We start from the raw sequence: 24,643 nt of genomic DNA on the forward strand, positions 1-24,643 counted from the left end.
TTTCTCTGTGTCTAAATACACCTTATTTAGGTCTCTAAGTGCTACCAAAATGTAAGGGGCAAATAATAATATGAAACTGTCTGCCATGCTTATAGTTGCAAAACCTAGAAATTCGGCAACTTATTAAAAAAAACGAACACCCCAAAGTATATGGGTTTTTGCTCCATAAACATGTATTTTTACAAAACTAAAGGGTATAGCATTTTTTTCTGTATAGGAAGAGATTTCATGTAGCAGTAAAACTTAAAAATATGTCAAAAGCTGGAATGCAACTGTTTTGTGAAATCAATAAAAAGGCAAGTGTAGATTTGCTCAATATGTAAAACACTGCTTTTGACACTGGGGGAGGGGCAATGAATAGGATACTTTAATGATTTGTACATTTAAAGAAATTGTCCCATTTTTTAAAGAGACATACTCCCTTTTTCTCAGACAGATGTTTGTGAGGTAATCTAACTATGCTTATTAACTGATAAGTGAGGTCCAGGTAGCATTATCAGCAAAAGTTCGCTGCATTACATGAAGAATACCTGTATATTTGTAAGAAAACGCAGTTTATGGGGAGGGGGTGAGGAGCCTCCTAACAAACTCTTTGTTTGCTACTAGCCTGGACATCAGTGGACTCGGATAGCATTCCACCAGTCCCCTGATCTAATTATTACATACAACACTTGCTGGGAGGGTGTAAATGGGAGAAGTTGAGGAGGACAGAAAGTGATAAAAATGTTGCACATTTTGAAATGCAGTTGGTTATACGCAGTTTGAGCAATGTGAATTTTGATTTGCCTTCGGAACAGATTATTTAATATAAATGATGTTTTTAGAAATCATTATATTGAAATTCAAACTTCATTACTTTAATGGTAATAATTTCTAACAATTTTGGTTTATTTTTATGTATACTGTGTTTTACCACTAGTTGCCTTCCCACAGCTGTCAAATGATTATAGCATGCTAAAGTAGTAAGTCAAGTAAAGCTGACAGCTTGTTGCAGAAGAAAATGAATGTATCTTTTCATGCTTGGTCAGTTTGACAGTGTTGCCAGAAAACATGGTTTTTAATCAAATAAGAATCACAATATATTTAAGAGTAATACAGATTTCCAGTCTTCCCTTAACTTTGAAAATCATTATTCTTGAAATCTGGCATTTGGAAAATTGGTTTTTTTTTTAATTTTTGTAAGTAGTTTTTCACATCGGTAGCTCTTTGGAATGTGTTACTGTCTGTTAGTTAATGAAGCATGGGATGCATGCTGTTTTATAAAAAACCCTTTCTATTAAATCAAAAAGATATTTGTAGAAGCCGTGGGAAGTATATATGTATAAGCTCTTCCATTAAAATATTTTCTTTGGGCTTGGTAGACATGTAGTGTTATTGGTAAAAAGTCAAAGAAGCAAGATTAAGAACGTATGGAAATCTATTGAAAGCACAAGAACCCATACAGTGTGTAAGCAGTTTTTAATATCTTTGGCAATGCTGAATGGTATCACTGAAAAAATTATCTTTGTTTAACATGGATTGCCAGTATAACAAAGTAAGAGTTTGGTTTGGAAAAAAAGATTCACAAATAAAGAACAAGTAATACAAATAATTTCTAGATCATTAAACTTTTATTATCTTAAATAAAATGTGGAAGAATTGAAATGTCCTGTACTTTGGAAGATGTATATTGCATTACTGTTAATATTAACAGATTTATATCTGCTTTTTGTGATGCATTTTCTGAAACATAGATTAATTGCAACCTGTTAAAACATTAATGCTGCTGCCAAGAAGAATAAATGATACCAGATAAATGAACAAAATGACATACTAATAGTAAAATGTAGTAAATACTTTAATCTGTTCATTTAGGGTAAAAATATGATTCCCCACCCTATCCCAGTTTTACATTACTAATGGTAATAAAAATCAAGATATAAACTTGTGGCTTAAATGTATGAAAACATTTTGAAAACAGCAGAAAATACAAAATATAGTTTAATGATAAATTCTGTATTGCTTGCCTGCCCTTCCTTCATAATACAACAAACAGATCTTGTGACATGCAATTTTTATTATTCATTTAAAATGAACACTTTTCAAGTCACTTTTTTTTTTCCAGAGTACTTTCAAATTTAAATCTGAGAGTGACATTCATCTGGCTGAGCACCACAAACAAGTTCTATATGATGGGAAACTTGCAAGTAGTATTGCCTTTACTTACAATGCTAAGGCTACTGATGCTCAACTATGCCTTGAATCCTCACCAAAGGAAAACCCTTCAATTTTTGTACACTCTCCACATGCTCTTATGCTTCAGGTTCGTTTATACTGGTTCTTTATTTTCATGTTTTTGTTAATGGAGCTTACAGCATACAGGCTCCCAAAGTGTGATTGAGGGTCTGTTTCTAATTAGTATTGTTATTATCTTTTAGTGTGTATAGTCTTTCCTAGGTATCCATTAGCCCCTTTGACACCTCATCTAACTGAGGCTGAGTCATTTTCTCCATTTATCCCATGGATTTCTCCATTTAATCCATGGATTTCCCTTCCTTTTGTACTGGCTAACATTTCTGTATCTTTCCTTCAGCATGAAGGACAGCAAACACTGCCGCTTCTATGGCTATCATCAACTATATAACCTATTAATTGTTTGAGGTGCATTGTTTAGCAAGATGTATGTAACTATACTTCTCCAGAAGGATCTTGTGTGTAGGCCAAACTCTGCTAACACAAAAAATTCTGCAATCTGTACCCAATTGACGTCATTTGAATGATGATACGGTATGCTGCTGCCATTGCTGTTTTTATTAAGCATTGCTTTAGTTCTAGATTAACATTTGTTTGTTTTTAAATGAGTAGCTATCATTCTCACCTAGCTACTTTTTCACTTGTTCTCTTCAGCCAAAATTATTAATGAGTCATTAAAGAAATGTGTGTATTACACAATGAACAGTAGTTTGTCAAATTATATGTTGAGGGCTATCAGTTTAATGCTTGCCTTATTTTCCAGCCCAGTCAATTTGGGCAAAACATATAGGTAACGAAACCAAGCAGTCTGAATAGGTCCAGTTTCACATTAAAATTGACCAACTAAAGCATTCTATGGTTAAATTATTTTTTATAGGGCTGTGGATTAATCACAGTTAACTCATGCAATTAACTCCAAGAAATTAATCACGATTAATCTCAGTTTTAATTGCACTGTTAAACAATACAATACCATTTGAAATCTATTAAATATTTTTGGATGTTTTTCTATATTTTCAAATATATTGATTTCAATTACAACACAGAATAAAAAGTGTAAACTGCTCACTTTATATTATTTTTTATTACAAATATTTGCACTGTAAAATGATAAACAGAAGAAATAGTATTTTTCAGTTCACCTCATACAAGTACTGTAGTGCAATGTAGTTATCGTGAAAGTGCAACTTACAAATGTAGATTTTTTTGTTACATAACTGCACTCAAAATCAAAACAATGTAAAACTTTAGACCCTACAAGTCCACTCAGTCCTACTTCTCGTTCAGCCAATTGCCAAGACAAACACATTTGTTTACATTTATGGGAGATAATGCTGCCCGCTTCTTATTTACAATGTCACCTGAAAGTGAGAACGGGCGTTCGTATGGGACTTTTGTAGTCAGCATTGCAAGGTATTTACATGCCAGATATGCTAACATTCGTATGCCCTTTCATGCTTTGGCACCATTCCAGAGGACATGCTTCTGTGCAGATGACATTCGTTAAAAAAAATGCATTAATAAAATTGTTGACTGAACTCCTTGGGGGAGAATTGTATGTCCCGTGCTCTGTTTTACCCACATTCTGCCATATATTTCATGTTATAGCAGTCTCGGATGATGACCCAGCACACGTTCATTTTAAGAACACTTTCACTGCAGATTTGACAGAATGCAAAGAAGGTACCAATATGAGATTTCTAAAGATAGCTACTTCACTCGACCCAAGGGTTAAGAATCTGAAGTGCCTTCCAAAATCTGAGAGGGGCGAGATGTGGTGCATGCTGTCAGATGTATTAAAAGAGCAACCCTCCAATGCGGAGACTACAGAACGCGAATCACCAAAAAAAGAAAGGTTTCAGAGTAGCAGCCATGTTAGTCTGTATCCACAAAAAGAAAAGGAGTACTTGTGGCACCTTAGAGACTAACAAATTGATGTGAGCATAAGCTTTCGTGAGCTACAGCTCACTTCATCGGATGCATGCAGTGGAAAATACAGTGGGGAGATTTATATACACAACTCTGTTGAGCTGTAGCTCACGAAAGCTTATGCTCAAATAAATTTGTTAGTCTCTAAGGTGCCACAAGTACTCCTTTTCTTTTTGCAAAAAAAGAAAAACAACTTCTGCTGGTGGCATCTGACTCAGATAATGAAAATGAACATGCATTGGTCTGCACTGCTTTGGATTGTTTTTGAGAAGAACCCATCATCAGCATGGACACGTCCTCTGGAATGGTGGCTGAAGCATGAAAGGACACATTAATCTTTAGTGCATCTGGCATGTAAATATATTGTGACACCGGCTACAACAGTGCCATACGAGCACCTGTTCTCACTTTCAGGTGACATTGTGAACAAGAAGCGGGCAGCATTATCTCCTGAAAATGTAAATAAACTTGTTTCTCTGAACGACTGGCTGACCAAGAAATCGGACTGAGTAGGCTCTAAAGTTTTACATTATTTTATTTTTGAATGCAGTTTTTTTGTACATAATTTTACATTTGTAATTTCAACTTTCGTGATAGTATTTCAGTTCACCTCATACAAGTACTGTATTGCAATCTCTATTTGTTTTTTTTACAGTGCACATATTTGTAATAAAAAAATATAAGGTGAGCAGCGCACACTTTGTATTCTGTGTTGTAATTGAAATCAATATATTTGAAAATGTAGAAAACATCCAAAACTATTTAAATAAATAGTATTCTAATATTGTTTAACAATGCGATTAATTGTGCTTAATTTTTTTAACTGCTCGACAGCCCTAATTTTTAAACCTTTTGTGGCAAAATGGCCACAGGGACCTTACAGTATACGTTACTTGTAAAGACTGTGTGTGAAGCATAACTTTGTGGTGTTCTACATATTTGGATGGCTTGAAGTTTTGAAAAGAGATTATCTTTATAGCATTTAGACTAAATTGACAGAAAATAAAAAGCACAGTAAATCTTTTGTCTTTGAAGCACCACTAGTGACTAATTTTTAATTATTAGACATTTATGGTACAATGTGATAATGGCAAATACAAACTAACATTGAGAACCTTTTTTTGTTTTTTAATATAGGATGTGAAAGCTATAGTAACCCACTCAATTCACAGTGCAATTCATTCGATTGGAGGGATTCAGGTTCTTTTTCCTCTCTTTGCCCAGTTAGACAATCGACAACTAAATGACAGTCAAATGGAAACAACTGTTTGGTAAGCTTATTTCAAGCAATTTACATAAAGTATGCTAGCAGTGTTTTTCTTTCTCTTGTGGTAATTTGGTTAATATAAATGCTGTGACTTATGTGCACTCTTCTTTATGTTTTCATGCTAGAAACAGAATCTTTTTAAATGGTGTTTAGCACTGACTTCTGTTTTTCCCTGGAAGTGCTCCACCCCTTCCCTGCCCCTGCCCCCAAGGCCCCACCCTCGCTCCGCCTCTTCCCATCCCTGCTCCAATCCCTCTCCCAAAGCCCCCAGCACTTGCTGCTCTCCGCCCTCCCCCCAGCTGCCAAACAGCTGTGACTGGTGGGTGCTGAAGGAATTGGCGGCTGTGATTGCAGAGCCCTTGGCCATTATCTTTGAAAACTCGTGGCGAACGGGGGAAGTCCCGGATGACTGGAAAAAGGCTAATGTAGTGCCAATCTTTAAAAAAGGGAAGAAGGAGGATCCTGGGAACTACAGGCCAGTCAGCCTCACCTCAGTCCCTGGAAAAATCATGGAGCAGGTCCTCAAAGAATCAATCCTGAAGCACTTACATGAGAGGAAAGTGATCAGGAACAGTCAGCATGGATTCACCAAGGGAAGGTCATGCCTGACTAATCTAATCGCCTTTTATGATGAGATTACTGGTTCTGTGGATGAAGGGAAAGCAGTGGATGTATTGTTTCTTGACTTTAGCAAAGCTTTTGACACGGTCTCCCACAGTATTCTTGTCAGCAAGTTAAAGAAGTATGGGCTGGATGAATGCACTATAAAGTGGGTAGAAAGCTGGCTAGATTGTCGGGCTCAACGGGTAGTGATCAATGGCTCCATGTCTAGTTGGCAGCCGGTGTCAAGTGGAGTGCCCCAGGGGTCGGTCCTGGGGCCGGTTTTGTTCAATATCTTCATAAATGATCTGGAGGATGGTGTGGATTGCACTCTCAGCAAATTTGCGGATGATACTAAACTGGGAGGAGTGGTAGATACACTAGAGGGGAGGGATAGGATACAGAGGGACCTAGACAAATTGTAGGATTGGGCCAAAAGAAATCTGATGAGGTTCAATAAGGATAAGTGCAGGGTCCTGCACTTAGGATGGAAGAATCCAATGCACCGCTACAGACTAGGGACCGAATGGCTAGGCAGCAGTTCTGCGGAAAAGGACCTAGGGGTGACAGTGGACGAGAAGCTGGATATGAGTCAGCAGTGTGCCCTTGTTGCCAAGAAGGCCAATGGCATTTTGGGATGTATAAGTAGGGGCATAGCTAGCAGATCGAGGGACGTGATCGTTCCCCTCTATTCGACACTGGTGAGACCTCATCTGGAGTACTGTGTCCAGTTTTGGGCCCCACACTACAAGAAGGATGTGGATAAATTGGAGAGAGTCCAGCGAAGGGCAACAAAAATGATTAGGGGTCTAGAGCACATGACTTATGAGGAGAGGCTGAGGGAGCTGGGATTGTTTAGTCTGCAGAAGAGAAGAATGAGGGGGGATTTGATAGCTGCTTTCAACTACCTGAAAGGGGGTTCCAAAGAGGATGGCTCTAGACTGTTCTCAATGGTAGCAGATGACAGAACGAGGAGTAACGGTCTCAAGTTGCAGTGGGGGAGGTTTAGATTGGATATTAGGAAAAACTTTTTCACTAAGAGGGTGGTGAAACACTGGAATGCGTTACCTAGGGAGGTGGTAGAATCTCCTTCCTTAGAGGTTTTTAAGGTCAGGCTTGACAAAGCCCTGGCTGGGATGATTTAACTGGGACTTGGTCCTGCTTCGAGCAGGGGGTTGGACTAGATGACCTTCTGGGGTCCCTTCCAACCCTGATATTCTATGATTCTATGATTCTATGGTGCTGAGCACCCACTATTTTTTTCCCATGGGTGTGTGAGTCCCAGAGCACCCACAGTTGGCACCTAAGGCATTTACCGTGGTACTGTAATATCGTGCTGAAGAATGCTTTTAAACTAAAGGAAATTCCATAGGAAAATGAAACTAATGTGGTTCAATCTACCAGGGGTGCACGTACAAATATGTATATTTTGTTATTGGCGTAGATCTTGCTTAATTAAAATTCTCCTTTAGTTGGCGTACTATCCCAAATTAACAAAGGGCATGGCTGTGGTGAATAAATCTGTTGGAGAAGACTGCACATGCTGTATCAGGATAGAGATGGGGACCCTGGTCTATTAGCCATAGGCACAGCTCTGAGTTATCCAGAATGATGGTCGTGGTTCAGTGCATATCATTGGTGTTGAAGGGCTTGAGCTGTTTGTCAGATCTGTGCTGTCTGACTAAGTGTACTTTGAGAATTGCCTCTGTTTCCCCAGGTATAAGATATGTACAAAGGGCATGCTAATCTTTAAGAATCTTCTAGAAAACAATGTCTTTCTGGGTGGGTAAGAGCACTCCCTCCTATGGATTTCATAGAATCATAGAATATCAGCATTGGAAGGGACCTCAGGAGGTCATCTAGTCCAACCCCCTGCTCAAAGCAGGACCGATCCCCAATTAAATCATCCCAGCCAGGGCTTTGTCAAGCTTGACCTTAAAAACTTCTAAGGAAGGAGATTCCACCACCTCCCTAGGTAACGCATTCCACTGTTTCACCCCCACTCCTAGTGAAAAAGTTTTTTCCTAATATCCAACCTAAATCTCCTCCACTGCAACTTGAGACCATTAGTCCATGTTCTGTCATCTGCTACCATTGAGAACAGTCTAGAGCCATCCTCTCTGGAACCCCCTTTCGGGTAGGTGAAAGCAGCTGTCAAATCCCCCCTCATTCTTCTCTTCCGTAGACTAAACATCGCCAGATTTGAATGTTTAGAGTCTGCACAAGGGCTGTACAACTCAAACCTCTTTCCAGGGATAGTCATTGGCATAGGGGCCTTCTTCCCCTGCCGAGAACATTGGCCAGTTTTTTTTAAAATCAACCCTTTTGTGTATTTTATTGTAATTAATAGCTGTGAGTAATTTCTAGTCATTTTTGATTGTTATTTAGGAAGTGTATAAATTGTTACATTTTATGCTCTGTTGTGGTTTTAATTCTTAGACACATAAAATGCACTTCAAGATTAGAATACATGGGAAATCAGACTTTCAGTTACTTGCAAGTTCAGCGGTATTTTTGAAAGAGTGGTTAACTGAAGAATGGTTAAACTAGTATTAAAGTAACACCAAACTTTTGACAGATAGAATGTGGAAAATCTTAAATTTTGTGTTCATTTCAGTTGTAAGATAAATTTCCTATATTTCATTCTATTTTTAGCAGCAAGTCCAGTGTGGTGATATAGTGGCAAATTGTCTGCTTCCTTTATAGTGACTTAAGCACCTTTCACTTGAATTGGGTACTGAAACAGAAATGATTTCCAAAAACAGTCTTGAAAATTCCTATATTCAGTGTGTATATTTTCCAGTACATAGATATAAGTTAATCATTGGATTTTCCCTGAAATAACTATCCTCTGTTTATACCCCAGTGGTACTGATTTGCCCCCTGCTCCAATCCCTCCATGTTTTACCCAGATAGAGTAGTTGTGTACTTCCATAGGTGGAATACTCACTCATTGGTAATATATATTTAATTATGTGCTTTCCACACGATTAATTTTACTTTGTAGTTTGTAAATGCAGAAGTGAAAAAATGCTTGGTTTGAAGTAACTGAAGGGAGTATGCATTTATCTGTGAACTTAATAGCACTGAAATAAACAAAATGACGCATTCTAGTTTTAGGAAGCTTTATATATGACAAAACCTACTTTATATTCAATTTATTAAACTTGTTTATTGTTATTAAACTTGTTTTGTAGACAGTAAAATAATAAATTGCCCTGACTCTTCTGTTTGAAGCACTTAAGTGAGATTATAATGTGTGTTTTAGAAAAGCCTGTTTCACTCTGTGGTTTCCCTATTGAAAACACTAAATCCAATTTAAAATGCACATAGCCGTTTATGGAGTTAGTGGAACTTTAACGAGAAAGATATTTGCTCTACTTGAATAAGGCAATAAATTCCTTTTTTAAAGATATTGAAGTTCTTATTGAATCAGATTATTTAATTTCTAATCAGAATCTGGAACCCATCACACTAAACACTATGCAAACATATTGTACCAAGATGCAGTCCTTTTTCTGAATACCAAATAATAAAAAAGACCCAAACAGATAACAGATTGGGGAAAGAGATGGAACAAAAATGATCAAGCTGGTGATTGTTACACACTGTAAATCCAATGATTATCTTTTTATTTTACTTTTTTATGGGATAGAGGTGGGACGAGGATTATGGTAGGATAGTGGAGTTAAAATAAACAAGGATGTAGGAAAATGAAAGAAAGGGGAGAAGGGACATTGAGGAGAAGGGGAAAGGTGCTAGAGGGGGAAGGATGTGGAGGCATAGACATTAGGGAGACTAAGGCTTGCTGTGTAGAAGGATTGTGATGGAGAGGAGAGGGTCCCTTAACTATATAATTTTTGTTAACTTTCCTTTTCTATTTTGTAAAGTTTAGCTTCTTGCTATTTTTTCAAAATTTTATAATTGATTTTTCTTAATTCAATTTTTTAATCGTTGCCTATTTTCTGTTTAAACATAAATGTAATCATTACCTTGTCTGTCCTATGTAAATTTATAAAGAGAGATTATTACAATATGTTTTAACAAAATAGCATTCCAGTTCTTTTAAACAAAACAGTTAAGCTCCATCTTCATAAAAAGCAATTAGGCCAGAACATAACATGTATCATCTCCCTGCAGAAAGTAAGTCCAAATGACTTTTGATGTCACAAGGCCAGTTGGTTTGTGAAGACTGGCTACTATTGCTGTCACCTCTCTCTCTGGGTGGGGGGCAAATTGGGTGACTCTTTCGTAAGTGGATCCCTAGAATAACTATGATATCTCTTGCCTTTTATGTGGCTGGGAGGCCTGATGCTCCAAAATAAATATTGTAGGCTTCCAACCTTTTTTCCCTTTTATTTTCTCAAAGAATCAAAATCTGTTTAATGAATTCAAGTCCTTTTGAAATGTGTTTTTCTAGATTTAAAGGGCTGTGTAAAGATTTATGGTCCCAACAAGGTGCCTACATTAAATTTTATTCTCTTTGACATGCTGATACCTTAATTTCCCCCAAAATGATAGATTTAGTATATAAAAAAATTACTGTGCTGGGCAACCCCATGGCCTGCTGATGTTCTTGCTGAGTTTGTTATTATCCTATAGCTCTGTCTTGTTTGTTCCATTCTTGTGAGCAGGCCAAGTAATGAAATATCCAACAATCTTGCTGTCTAAACACTGTAGAGATTCTTGTACTTATCTGCTCGGAGAAGAGAGCAGCAGAACAACGTGATCTGCAGTCTACACTAAACTTAGTTGTTGGTCTAATTTTAGACCATCCATCGTTGTGTCTCTTTCAGAAGGGGGAACTTGGATGTTAACAATTTCTTCTTTTCCTCTTGCTTCCCAAAAATAGTAGTTTTTGTAGAAAATTCTGTAGCTTCAGTCAGAGATATTTATCTAACAACAAGAGAGGTATTATACCTACATGTGTTGTGGTACAGCTGCAGATCCTTTTGATAACGTATATTGGGATTATAATATCAGAGGATTAACATTGTTCAGCAGTGGTTTTATATTTGTGTCACCGTTGGTATTAGTGCAGGTGTACTTCTCATCTCATCTGACATTAATATTGAATTTGACAGTGTATGAAGTGTAATCTTCTATGCTAACTCAATTCCTGTGCAAATCGTAGGTGACACATGCTAATTGAGATGATTTTTCTGGTTTTTGCTGATAATGATTCAGTACATCTGGAGAAAAATCCTGAAAGAAGTAAGAGGATTTAAATTGTTTGGTAGACCAGATTAGGGTTAAAGCATTTAGAAGCAAAATAAGACTGGGACCCAATCTTTCATACACTTATTCTAGAAATGACAATCCAGGATTGCAGACTACATACTTTAGACAGAGGAAATCAAGAAGAATCAGAAAGATGATATCACATATGTAGGAAGTAAATACAATAACTAAAGCTGTTAACATTTCTAAATACTGATTTTAGACAAAGTAGAGATTAAATTGTTTCAAAAAAATAAAATAAAATTCATCCCCTTTTTCAACCACCTCTAGTAATAGCATTCTTCTGTATTTTTAGCTCAGTCAGTCCAGATTGAAAGGAGGTTGTCTGCCTCTTGAGAGAGAAGTGTGAATGAAAAAAAATGGCAGCCTTGCATCCATGTTTCTGTTCTTTCTTTATCTCCACCTCTGAGTAGTTTTCAGTGTCTGCCTTGCCTTCATCAATCAAATATCTTGCAGTATCAGTTTTCAGAGTAACAGCCGTGTTAGTCTGTATTCACAAAAAGAAAAGGAGTACTTGTGGCACCTTAGAGACTAACCAATTTATTTGAGCATAAGCTTTCGTGAGCTACAGCTCACTTCATCGGATGCAGTTGATAGATTTCCACTCCATACGGCTAAATGCAGTGCCTTGCATAATGACAGGTTTCAGAGTAACAGCCGTGTTAGTCTGTATTCGCAAAAAGAAAAGGAAAAGCTTATGCTCAAATAAATTGGTTAGTCTCTAAGGTGCCACAAGTACTCCTTTTCTTTTTGCAGTATCAGTGATTTTTCTAGTCTTTTTGTGTTTGTTTTGTCTTTGTTCCTATCTTCAATTTGCAGTTATACCTCATGTATTTGATAGCTGAATTTAGGCGTACGGGAAGAACAAAATGGGGAGGAGTGAAGATAGTTTGCATGTCAAACTTTTACCATAGGTTTCTTTCTTTTAATCTGCTAGTTTACAGCAACACTGTTAAGAGCATACTTGTTCTGATCTAGGTAATATGTTCCGCTCATTGATGTGGTAATGGAAATAATGAGACACACACACGGCAGTATGATTAAATATGGAGGCCGGAACTTTATTTATAACTATTACCTTTCCTGGGGTAACCACCCCAAAGTACCTGACAGGGTTGTTCCATTGCAGTTCTCCACTGGCTCTCATGGCGACAGGTACTACAAACCTGTGGGTGGATATGAAGGCTATGCTCCCTCTACTCCTTCAGGGACCTACTTCTCTAATGCTGGAGATAGGAGACATAAAAGGAGGAGAATTGCATGCTGCATGAAACATCTAATACCTCAGTACTGTCCTGAGGGCCAGTGTATGTCCAAGTGGCTTACTGAGTTACAGGGACCTCAAATCAGACCTTTCTAATGTACCAACCAACCTGCCAATGTTGCAACAGTTGTAATTTAACCCTCCAAAGCAGACATCCTGGATGATGGACAGACGGTAAAAACCCATATAGCAGTTCACCAGTTTTGCTATATGGGAAAAGTCCCTTTCAGATCTCAAAACTGGGGATCAGCCTAGCCTCTGGCATTGAAGGAGATCTAGCAACCAGATTATGGGTGAGAAGGGTGGGACTGAAACATAGTGCCCTAAATGGCTACTTCCCAGGAAGCAGACAGTAGCAATCTTCCTCCCACTGCATCTCCTGCAGGGAGGAGGCACTTTGGGCCCATTACCAGTCCCACAGTCAGTGGCAGCAGTGGTGGGAGGTCAGGCTTTGATGGCTGAATCCATAAGAACGGCCATACTGGGTCAGACCAAAGGTCCATCCAGCCCAGTATCCTGTCTACTGACAGTGGCCAATGCCAGGTGCCCCAGAGGGTTTGAACCTAACAGGTAATGATCAAGTGATCTCTCTCCTGCCATCCATCTCCACCCTCTGACAAACAGAGGCTAGGGACACCATTCCTTACCCATCCTGGCTAATAGCCATCAATGGACTTAGCCTCCATGAATTTATCTAGTTCTCTTTTAAACCCTGTTATAGTTTTAGCCTTCACAACCTCCTCAAACTAGGAGTTCCACAGGTTGACTGTGCGTTGTGTGAAGAAGAACTTCCTTTTATTTAATCCAGAATGTGATACCCTTCTCCCTAACCTGCAGCACAAGGAAAGGAGAAGAGGATGGGAAGGGAAAGAGGAAGAAGCATTCCCCTTCCCTCCCATTCCTCTATACACATTGAAGGCAAGTGGAAGTGGGGCAGGGAACTTAGAAAAGCCAAAGGAGCATATGGAGACCAACCTAACTATCTGCTCCTGGTTAAGATCTCATCTGAACACATGCACAGCCCAGAACGTCTCCACTGCTCCACCATTGAGTAATAATAGGAAGCATCAGGGCCCTTCCTATTTTATGACTAACGTGTTTTAGAAGGCATGATTAAATCTGAACAAGTCTATTTAATTAGCTGAACAAAAGGATGCTTCCAGATATGCACAGCAGGATGACTTCAACTTTAGAGTCCTGATACAATTCTATTTTGCACTCTGTAAGTGGGTAATTTTCCCAACCTGCACTAGAAACACAATCAACACAGTAAGTAAGGTCCAAACAAGACCTCTTCCTGTGGTTTGATCTTATTAACGAAGAAATGAACAATACGGTAATGAAGATCAGCTTAAACTGTCTCCCTCTGGCATGATTACTTCTAAAGTGATGAGTCACCTACTTCAGTGAGTCAGCAAAACTCATTTAACCCTTTCCAAACAGCATTGACTCTTGTTGAAAAAGTGAGATGTTACAGGCTTCTACTGGTTTGTTACCTTCTTTATAATTATCCCCAAATCACAGACCTTCATCAATATTGTATTTGTCAGTGGATTGGAAAAGTTAAGTCCAGGTAGTTTAGTACATTTCTTTGTCAAAACTGAACACAGCTTTTAGGTGTAGGACTATATATATTTTTCCTTTATATTAATTTTCTCTCTTTATGTCTAGCAAATACTAGTGAATATATTAACTTTTGATACAATAGATGGTGCTTTTGTGTCCTCTGAGAATTATGAAATGTGAATGGGATCAGTTTTTAATGAATCCTCTCAAGTTAATACAGAATGTTGCAGTTTTCCATCCTTTCACATCTCCTGCTCAATGTACATGTCACACTGCTAGTGGAGACTGAGACCTTTGTAACAGCACTTCGTTCTGTTTCCATCAAACCTAACTTTGATAATTTTCTTACATCCAACTGCCTAAATAATGTACAGTCCCAGGGGACAGTTAGCTAACTTAAATGTGTGTAGGAAATGCTGGTGGGCAGGGGAAAAATAGAAGAATTTAGGCACAACATGACTTTTCTCTATTAAGGAATATTTTCTGTTTTGTCTCAATGGCACACCCTCTCAAGCTGTTATAGAATCAATTTCCATAGAATCTCTGAAAGCAACAGTGGCCAAAGTTTCTTTTAGCATCTTTGGTTGATTTGTGGACTTAAAACTCTCCCTCACTAATACAGACCGTGCCATGTTTATCCATTGCTTCATTATCTCTGCAATGTATTATTATTACAAACTTCCCCTCTACTTCCCCCCCTCCCAGATTTCTATTGAAGCATTTGTTGTTTGAAATGAATAAATGATGTGTCTGTTAGGTGATTTGGTTTGTAAGAGACATAGTGAAATTTCAGTCCATTTAGGAGCCAGTTCTCCAATTAATCAAGTGTGTTGGATCCATAAAGCAATAATAAATTGCTCTCAAAGGGGGAAACAACATTCATTTTAGAGTTTATTAAAAAGAGTTGCCTATTGTTCATTGATTCACTCAGTCTAGACCATACAGCTGGGATCTTCAAATGTTACAAATGAATTGTCTTTATACGTGAACGTGTTTCGGGGTCTCTGACTAGGCAACTTGAAGGAACTATACAAGAAGCTATTTTGATTGAATTACATGTCACAAGCAAAGTTATTGCTTTTTTTGTTTAAGAATGAGCATTCTCACATTCTGGAATTATGAAGCCAATTATCCAAAATCTGTTTTTTTACTACTGTAAGCTATCAAACTATCCGTCTTCTGTTCAAAGGGTGGCATTGCTAAGTAGCTTTTCAGAAAAGATTTCAACAGAAGATGATTTACACACAATAGGGATTAATATTAAATCATGTTTCTGAATGAAGGAGAGAAGTTAGATAATTAATGTACTGACTTTATAATGCATGTGCCAAAACAAATTGTTGTGCCTAAATTATATAGGAAAAATAGCCAACAAGTGCAAGTATAAGGGATATTTTTGTCTCCCTGTTGAGCCCAAAAGTTATTCCCATAGCACATACATTTTCTGATAAATAGCTTTTAATCAGAAAGGTGAAGATTTCTTACCCTTCCAAGAGTACGCTCGTTGGCACATTTGTGAAAAAAAAGTTTGTAGTAGATTATTAATGTAACCAGTTCAGGTATTTATCATGATAAAGTACATATAATCCCTGAGAGACTATCATCTCCATTACTTGCTAATTCTAGAATAAGAGGTGTAGCATCATCCATTGAAAAGTGTGGCAATTTCGTGCTGTGGATTGAAAAGTACTGCTAGAAACATATTCTGATGTCCTGAGATCACCACATTTTTCATCAGAAATTACAGTATCTGTTTTCTTCTGTATTTGTTTACATGCATACTTGCCATTGTGTATATCATATATTTTAGCTGTTGTGCAGGCAACCTTGATGTGTTCTAGATGGGACATGGTATAGAGGAGATGTAGGAATGAGCTGAAGTATCCTTTATATTTGCCTTTGTATCTAGGGGAGTTGGAAATAGGCAAGAATGGAGAGAAATTTTATATGGCAGTGCACAGAATTTTGCAGGTTTAATGTGAGCCCTGCAGCAATCCAATGCATTTTAGTTACTGGTAAGTTTGTTAAATTCTGTTTGAAAAATGTTCATCTTGGAAGATGGCCTTCTAAACAATATTACTTCCATTATGTCAACAGTAACCATTTTTAAAGCTTCTTTTGGGCTTCATGGTTCTGCTGATAAAATTAATTTTATACTTAAGTTCTTTAAAGTCTTCAGCTATAGCTCATTTGCTAACATTTTGAATGGCCGACTTAATACAATTAACTGTTAGTTTGCCTAGCTCGAGAAATATACACTATTAAAAACTAGGGGCCTAATCCTCTGATGAGATGATCCTTACCTTCTCGAACAAGACCCTTAACATTTAGTGTCAGAGAGAGTGATTACTTGTTTATTCTAGTACTGTCTATGTGCTTGGTTGGGAAGTCCGTCTCAATAGATGTTAAAGTGGAACTTACGGGTTGGGGGGGCGGGGTTTGAAAGGAAGAAACTTTCAGATTTGTGTAATTGTTAGATTCTTCAGGTAGGCAGATGAAACTTTCTATAGTGTAAAACATACATGCTAAATAATGTACAGTGTATAAAAGAGGAGAGGCCTGTCTCTGTCCTCTTTTCTTTAATTAATATTTTGTACAGGAGCTCTTATTTAATGTAGTCTCTCTCTTTCTCAAGCCAATGACTAATAGGTGTATGCAAGACTTCCACAACAAACTGAGGCCAAGCATGTAATTTTTCTGTCCTTTCCTTTAATCATTTCATTTCTATGCTGTATGTATAATGGCAGTTTAAAAGCAAGTATTTGTGAAGTGACTTTACAGATCTTTCTTATATCATTTGAGATGTTAGGCACCCCTTAATAGCTCTGTGTTCTGTTTAGTAATATACATAAACTATTTTTTCTCTAGTTATGTTTAACTGTGAGGCTAAATGTAGTCAATTCTGTTATGTCTTATACAGTATTTGCCCAAAATTTCTTGATGGTTATATCTTTAGGTGAATGTGAGATGGCTCTGTTTAACCTCTGATTTCTCTGGTACTTGTCATTTTCATTATTTTAGGCTTGCAGTGGCCCATTAACATGTTCTCTCTCAAAGATTTGATTATACTGTATATGGTACTAATGGCTTTCCCCTATAAAATACCATATTTGTTTATTGTGGTTGTGGTATATATTTATATTATGGTAGTGCCGAGAGGCCTCATATGAGATTGCGGCCCCATTGTTCTAAAGACAGTATGAATATACAGTAAGAGTAAGTCTTTATCAATGAGCTTACAGTCAATATAGACAAGACAAACAAATGGTTAGAGGAAAAGAGAGGTGAAGTAACTTTGCCCAGGGTCACATAGTAGGTCACTGGCAGAACTGGGAAAAACCCAAGTATTCTGAATCGCAGTTTAGCCCCATATGAAATAGTCCATCAACCATTATAATTTCTTATAATAATTTCTAATTTTTATATCAATCCTATTCATGATTATAATTCTAGGACCTAATCTCACAATGATTTATGCTTTTCCTTAACTTTGCACACATAGTGAGCAGTCCTGTTGAAGTAAAGGGGACTATTCACAGTGCATAGTATTAAGTACAGTATAAAATCTATGGAGGATTAGTATATTAGGTTGTGAATAGGTTAAACAATTATATTTCTAAATGTAGGTCAATCTGAAATGTTGTATATGTCATTTTTATGCAAAACACATTTTGCCTCACCTGAGCTTCTAGAGACTAAAGTTGTTCGTTATAGGTATACTTAATAAAATACAGTGCTTTTCTATCAGGATAAAATATAAAGCTGATAAATTTAACCTGATTTGAAATGAATGACAATTATGATAGACTGATTTCATTAGAAGATTTTGAGTACTGTAATCGGACATTGTCTGTGTTCTTTACTCCTGACAATTTGTAGAGAATACTGTGTGTGGTTTTATACTGATTATTGTGACCATACAATAATAAAGCAAGACAAGACACTATATCCTGTTCACAGCATACATTCTGACTACGCTGTGTACTTTCATCTCAGCGCTGCTCACCAGGAATACTGCTTCCTGTTTCCCTCATCATGCTGATAATTTTTTTGGTGCTAACCTGGATTACCTGGTCTCAAAATATATTCAGAAATAAAAAGTTGTGTTTGAGGAGGAGTAGAACCTTTGGCTGGTTAGTTTCTTTAAGTAACATTTAAATTTGAAAAGTGTAGGGTTGATATTTTCTTTAATTCATTCTTCCAGAGTTGCTAGTATACAAATTCATTTTCCAGGGAGAATTCTTATAACAAACTAAATATATGGAGACAAATAGATATTTTCCTGTAAATTTGAATGAATTTTTGTTACTTTCTTTTTAGAATGGTTATATTTAAGGCCCCTACCTTTGGTACACTACAGTTCATTTGCAACCATCCTACAGCTCCCTGGCTTATTTAAAAAATCATCCTGTGAAAAAAAGTGTGCTCCTCTTTTTAATCTCTGCCATGAGTTCCTATTTTCCCCCTTCTTTGTACTTCTGAGCAATAGGTGAATACATTTCTTTCCCTTCCTCTGACCCCACCTCATTAATGCATTTCTTTTCCTTGCTATGTTGCTCTGACCCAGCTTTGTTAGTTGATTTTTCTTCCTCTCAATTAATTGGTTTCTCATAAATCCCTCTGTCTATCACCCAGGGTCCTCACAATATATATTTTCACCTTTTTTTGGCAAGTCTGTCTTCTATATTCTCTCCCACCTTTTCTTCTGTTCCTTCAAATAGTAGGCTTTTATGACCACTTTTTTTGTCTCTCTGTCCCAGCTAAGCACCTCATTCACAGAGAGGGGCTGAGCACTACTGGCCTGGAGGCTGGTTTCCTTGATTTTCCTGGACTGGTCTTTTCTTTACACTTCTCCCAACAGGTGAAACTGATCTTTAGTCCATACTAAGGTGCACATTGGACCCTGTTGTGTGGCCAGATATTGATGTCTGGACTCTGTCCTCAGGGTTGTTGGGGAGGAAGTATGAAGGAAACACCTAACACCACTGCTCCATTGTGCTGTGTTCTGGATAGTATTGCCTGCGTGAATACATATCATCTTTAGTACCATAGAGACTGGAATGATGTATGGCGGTCACAAGTTTGGTCTGAAATTTACAAGATTTCTCTTAATTTTAAAGTTTAAAAGATTGCTGAGACAACCCCCTGTCTACACCAATCTAGCTCTGTCAGCTAGATCTTACTCATCAGTTCCTGCCTCATCCAACTGCCCAAGACTTTGTTAGCAGGTTCTGGAAGTGGGTGTTTAAAACCTGAAGCAGTCCTGGCCAAAGTAGGAGAGTTGACATAGATGATCACCACTCCCAGTTTGAATATGATTGCAAAAGTAATGTAATATGTGAATAATTGACTAAAAACTATTCAGCATAAAGTGTGAAATTTCTCATCTCATACTTAAAAATAAAGTTCACTTTAAGCCTGTTTCTTCTCACTTAATAACTGATGACTAGTGAAAACACAAAAGATTGCTTTTAGAATATTTTAAATTTGATTAATACTTGTACTTTACATGCAGTGCCACCCTTTTGGCTTTTCTGGTCGAACTTCTTAAGAGTTCAGTAGCCATGCAAGAACAAATGCTGGGTGGAAAAGGCTTTTTAGTCATTGGCTACCTCCTTGAAAAGGTAAGTCTTACTAATATTATTCTTAGTATTAATACTATCATTCTGAAAACCTAGCTGACTATTTTCAGTCCTGTATTTTTGTGGTACTAGCCTTTTAGTTCCCTGTGTTAGTAAGTATCTAGGAAGTTCTGTAATTTGACTATTTTATATGCTGTTTACAGGATGCTTTTCTTCTTTTCCGTCCTGGTAGTTCATGTCATATACTAATGTTTAGAGATCCCTTTTCTCTTTCCTCATATTTATTAGTAACTTCCCTTTAAGCTTAGATAAATCTTACCCCTCAAACCCTGTGTAAAACTGGAAAGCCAAGTTTAAACATAGTGGGCACTCTTTAAAAGTTCCTCCAGTTGTTTATTTTTCTAATTTCATTTTATTTATACATACAATCCACATTAAAAGGAGTAACTATCTCCTCTTCTAGGCATCCCTGAAAATTCCTTAAATATACAGTTTTGAATAGACAAATGCTATAATGTTCCTTGAACCATTAATTAACAAAACAATAATAATAAAGAATGGGCTACCATCAAGAGCAGTCTCTTTCCAAAGTCTTCCCATTCCTTCATATCTAGGAAAAACAAATGAGTCTTGCATCATGTCCTGAAATTCACTAAGCTTGGGTTATTTATGATTGGATGAGGAATGAATCCGAAACCTGAGGAGTTCTTGTCAAATGAGCTCCACCAGCTTCCTCCTTGACTCAGGAAGGAATGGACATTCTCTACCAGTATGGACCTAGTACTTGTCTACAAGTAGTTGCCAACCAAGAAGAACATATCATCCAAACCCATGCTGTTGGAACAAATGATCCCAACACCTCCAAGCAGAGATGTAACATTTTTTTCCCTCCAGAACTTACCTTGCTCCCATGGTGCCAGATAGTTCAGACCAAATTGTTGCAATTTAGTCCACAGAGTAATTTACCCCATAATGGAAGTATTTGTACCAGCAGCCAAGTGGAGACAGTTTAGAATAGCCAAGGTGTTCACCACTTGAAATAAAATCGCTGACAGTGAGTAGATGCTGTCATGGAGCAAAATAAATGGAAGCATTCTTTCCTTGTACTGCCAAAGCAAAAGACTTTAAAAACACCTTAATGAGCCCTAGACTTGGAACCACTAGCATTGTAGTCACCCTACTGCCTATTCCAGTTATTGTAAACTTAGGTGACCTATGATGAAGGTGTGAAAGAGGAAACTTAGGAAAATTCATTGACAGTTGGGGACAAAATGTGCTATAAAATTCCCTCAAACCATAAATGTGGGTCTCTTAATATAACAGTATTTTCACATTAAGCCTCCTGAAAATTTACTGGTTCCATTGGTTTCTGAGGGTGGACCATCAAAAATGGCTTATCACCTTAGGAGAAGTGAGTTCCAACGTGAAATTCAAAGAAGGCAATGACTGATCTATAAGGGTATAATTTCTACCTTCTTTTCCATTCTGAGCATGAGATCAAGTTTGACCAGCTGCATGAGTTGAGCTGACAAACATCTGTGATAGTGCTATCAGTGCCAGGATGGCCACATACATGCTTTATTTTAGATAGGATAATTTTATTTTTTTTTAAGACTGACTACAAATCCTTATGTTTTAGGGCATTTGCAAATCACTAAGTGATTAAGTTTATGAAAGCGGCAGAGAGTCCTGTGGCACCTTATAGACCTAACAGACATATTGGAGCATAAGCTTTCGTGGGTAAATACCTACTTCGTCGGACTCTTTGCCACTTTTACAGATCCAGACTAACACAGCTACCCCTCTGATACTTAAGTTTATGAACAAACTTCTCTTAAGAGCATTTTATTCATAATTCAGTTGCTTTCCTTGCCAGATGGCTTCTGTACTGTGGAAGGCGGTGCAAGGTTAGTAAAACACTGGGAAGCCTTTGGAAGAATGATAAAACTCAATTTGTTTAGTCCCTTTGGAAGTTACTTTTATTTTAAGTATGATGATCTAGGCCTACAAGTGTGCAATAGGTTTCTGAAAGTGTTTAAAGGATATTCCAAAACACACAAGACACAGGGTGAATGAAAAGTGTCAGTCCCCCAGAGAGAGATTTTTTTTCTGACATACATCAGAATGCCTTTCTTTTGGATTCTTCTGTACATTCGTGTTCTTTTTATAATTCATGACAATGGGAAAAAGGGACTGGGGAGAAGTAAAGATCAACATAAATATTCCTGAACAATGTTAGGGATTTTATATTGCCACCCCTCACCGTGGTGTAGATTAGTAAAAGAGATCAGGTTTGGTCTAGCTAACCCCAATCTAACTGGAACCATTTCCGTAGTGTAGATGTAGGTTAACTCTTTTTACAGCAATTTACCTGGATGAGGGCAATACTCGGAGACTCCCTACATGGTTTCAACCAGATAAATTTAGGTAAAATGTTTTTAGCTAGCTGTCAAATTTGAGCTGCAATCCAGCCAGTCAGAGGTTGTGTCTCTGCCTACCCTGTAACCCTGGCTGCCTTACATACTCTGTAGCTGTGGCTAGCAGACAAGCATGTTGCAGTTCCCTGAGTGTCTGTGTGCTGTGCAGCCCTGGTCATCACTCTGACCCAGCAGCCTGCCTGTAACACAAGAGCCCAACTCTGATATCCACCAGCCTTGGTTACTGCTAGCCAAGTGACTCCAACACACTCTGAGTACTGAATTTCCCCAAAACTGTCTGCCCTGTAGTGTCCAGCCCTCTTCTGGAACACTCAGAGAATTAATAAGGTTTGTTGCTCCTTTAAAGAGACAAAAGCACAACAGCTTATTGTCTCAACTGGAGTTAACAGTCATTTCAATTAAAAACAAAACAAGTTCATTAACAAAAGTGAGAGGTTTTAAGTGGGTTCAAGTACAAGGGATAAAGACAAAATGGTTGCAAGCAAATAAAAGTAAAATGAGCTTTCTAGTGGCTATGCATTGTAGCTCAAAAAGCTACAGCCTTGGTTCAAGGCAGATTTTGCACCAATCTTTTTCTTTCCAGCCATGGCTGACTTTCTCTGTCAGGACCGTCCACAGAAGTATGAGGTGCTGGTTTCCTTTGTCTTCCTAGGTGAAAGATCTTAGCCTAAGCAGATTTCTCACCTACATTCAGTTCCCAGAGAGGTTTATTCTCCTTGGCTATCTTTCTCAGCGTGCAAGAGCTCTTGCCCCTTGTGTCTGTTCAGTGTTGGATGCCAAGATAGTTGCTTCTTTCTCCTTATATTTTCCCAAACTCACTTTTGTCCTCAGACTCAGTATGACCTCATGTTGTTCTTCCCTTTCTGTGGACTTCCCAACCCTCTGCTGATTTGTATGTAAATAAGGGGCTTCCATTGTTTTGATTCCACAGTACTACCTTCCCTCCTGACTGGGGGAGAACCTGTTTCTCCCTGTGTTTGGTCACAGAGTTTAAACCATAATATCAAATATCCATATTTTCTCATATAGTGTTAATACATACATGCCACAATAATATTAATTACCAGGGTATCATTAGCTTTCAGAAAAGACCTGACTTGATGGACTTTTATAATACAGTAACATTTTATATGATCAGTTGAGTCAACTACTTATCATTCAGTGTTCAGACCCTGTCTCTATATAGTCCAGTAAACCATTGAAATATATTCTCAGATAAAGTTCCTTTGCCTGTTCTGGAAAGAGAACATGTGGTCTGGTAAAGATTTCATGCTGGTTCCTCCTCTGTTGGTGATAGATGAGTCATTACCTCCTCCCCTTGTTAGCTTGATGGCTTTGTTTACCTTTTATGTAAATACATCACCTTTGTCTCTGCCTGACAACCAGGCCAGTCAGACAAACACCACATGCCTTTGCTAAGGCAGACTGTGCTTATGCATTGCTTGCCAAACAAATGTTAAGAACATAATTCTAGCACATACCCATAACTCTTTGCACACATCACATAAGAATGGCCATGCTGGCTCAGACCAAAGGTCCATCTAGCCCAGTATCCTGTCTTCCAGCAGTGGCTAATGCAGGGGCCCCAAAGGGAATGAACAGAACAGGCAGTGATCAAGTGATCCATCCCCTGTCACCCATTCCCAGCTTCTGGCAAACAGAGGCTAAGAATGTACATATGTACATCATAAAAGGTTATTAATGATTAGTGAGTTGTTAGTTTTGCAGTGATATATTACATGGCATCTTTTGGGTACGTATCATTACAACAGTATGTTAGATGTAGTGAGTATGTCAGGCTTGACTAGAGGTGCTAACACAGAATCATGAATCACCAATGGGCCTCTGGGTCACACCTACGTCTAGCTAACCTCAACCCTATTTCCTTATCTAATCAAACCCTTAGGAATATTTGGCTTCTTTAATAAATCCATGTGTGGGTATTTTTTGTTTTGAAAACCTTACCGTAAAATCCCTCATGAACATTTCAATGGGGAAATAGTGGGGGCAGTTATAGTCTCATTTCTATCATTTTGTTAACCTTTGTCTAATATGAATTTAGTAAGTATATTTTCACTTTCTGGTTCATTTATAAAATTATTAAAATACACATTTAATTTCATAATCATTTGGAAATGCTTCATTCTTCCCTTACTTGTAAATCAGAAGGCCTTGCCATAGTTCAGGTCTAAATGTGCCATATAGGACAGCGAGTCCCTACCCTTCTCCCTCCATTCACTTCTCGGGTGCCAGATCCGACGTAACCAATGATGTTGAACAAGCCTCACCATGAGACTAAGAAGCATGGCCATGGGCATAAGGGCAGGTGCCCATCCAGGAATGCCCACAAATGCTGCATCCCCAAACTGTCATGTGTGTACCCGGCTGCCCCAGCTCCTAAGCTGCTCTGGATGAAGTGTAAAGAGAAGCACAAACAGGACCCACTGGTAAAATGCCAGCTCTGATCCCTGCACTGCCGGTGTCATCTACATCAGTTGGACCCTTGGCATTGTTTTGCGAGGCC

The 24,643-nt window shown here is 37.9% G+C and overlaps 1 protein-coding gene across 7 annotated transcripts in view; it reads left to right on the forward strand.

Annotated features, from left to right (window-relative positions):
- Positions 1-24,643, forward strand: part of NBEA (neurobeachin) — an 837,833-nt gene that overhangs the window by 247,867 nt on the left and 565,323 nt on the right. For all 7 annotated transcript variants that reach the window (XM_027833036.3, XM_043531828.1, XM_043531837.1 and 4 more), the window contains 3 exons: positions 2,105-2,302; positions 5,299-5,432; positions 19,615-19,723. In XM_027833036.3, coding sequence (XP_027688837.2) covers positions 2,105-2,302; positions 5,299-5,432; positions 19,615-19,723 — 441 coding nt within the window. The remainder of the gene's footprint in view (positions 1-2,104; positions 2,303-5,298; positions 5,433-19,614; positions 19,724-24,643) is intronic.

The sequence above is a fragment of the Chelonia mydas genome, chromosome 1, assembly GCF_015237465.2.
Source record: "Chelonia mydas isolate rCheMyd1 chromosome 1, rCheMyd1.pri.v2, whole genome shotgun sequence".
Classification (NCBI taxonomy): domain Eukaryota; kingdom Metazoa; phylum Chordata; order Testudines; family Cheloniidae; genus Chelonia; species Chelonia mydas.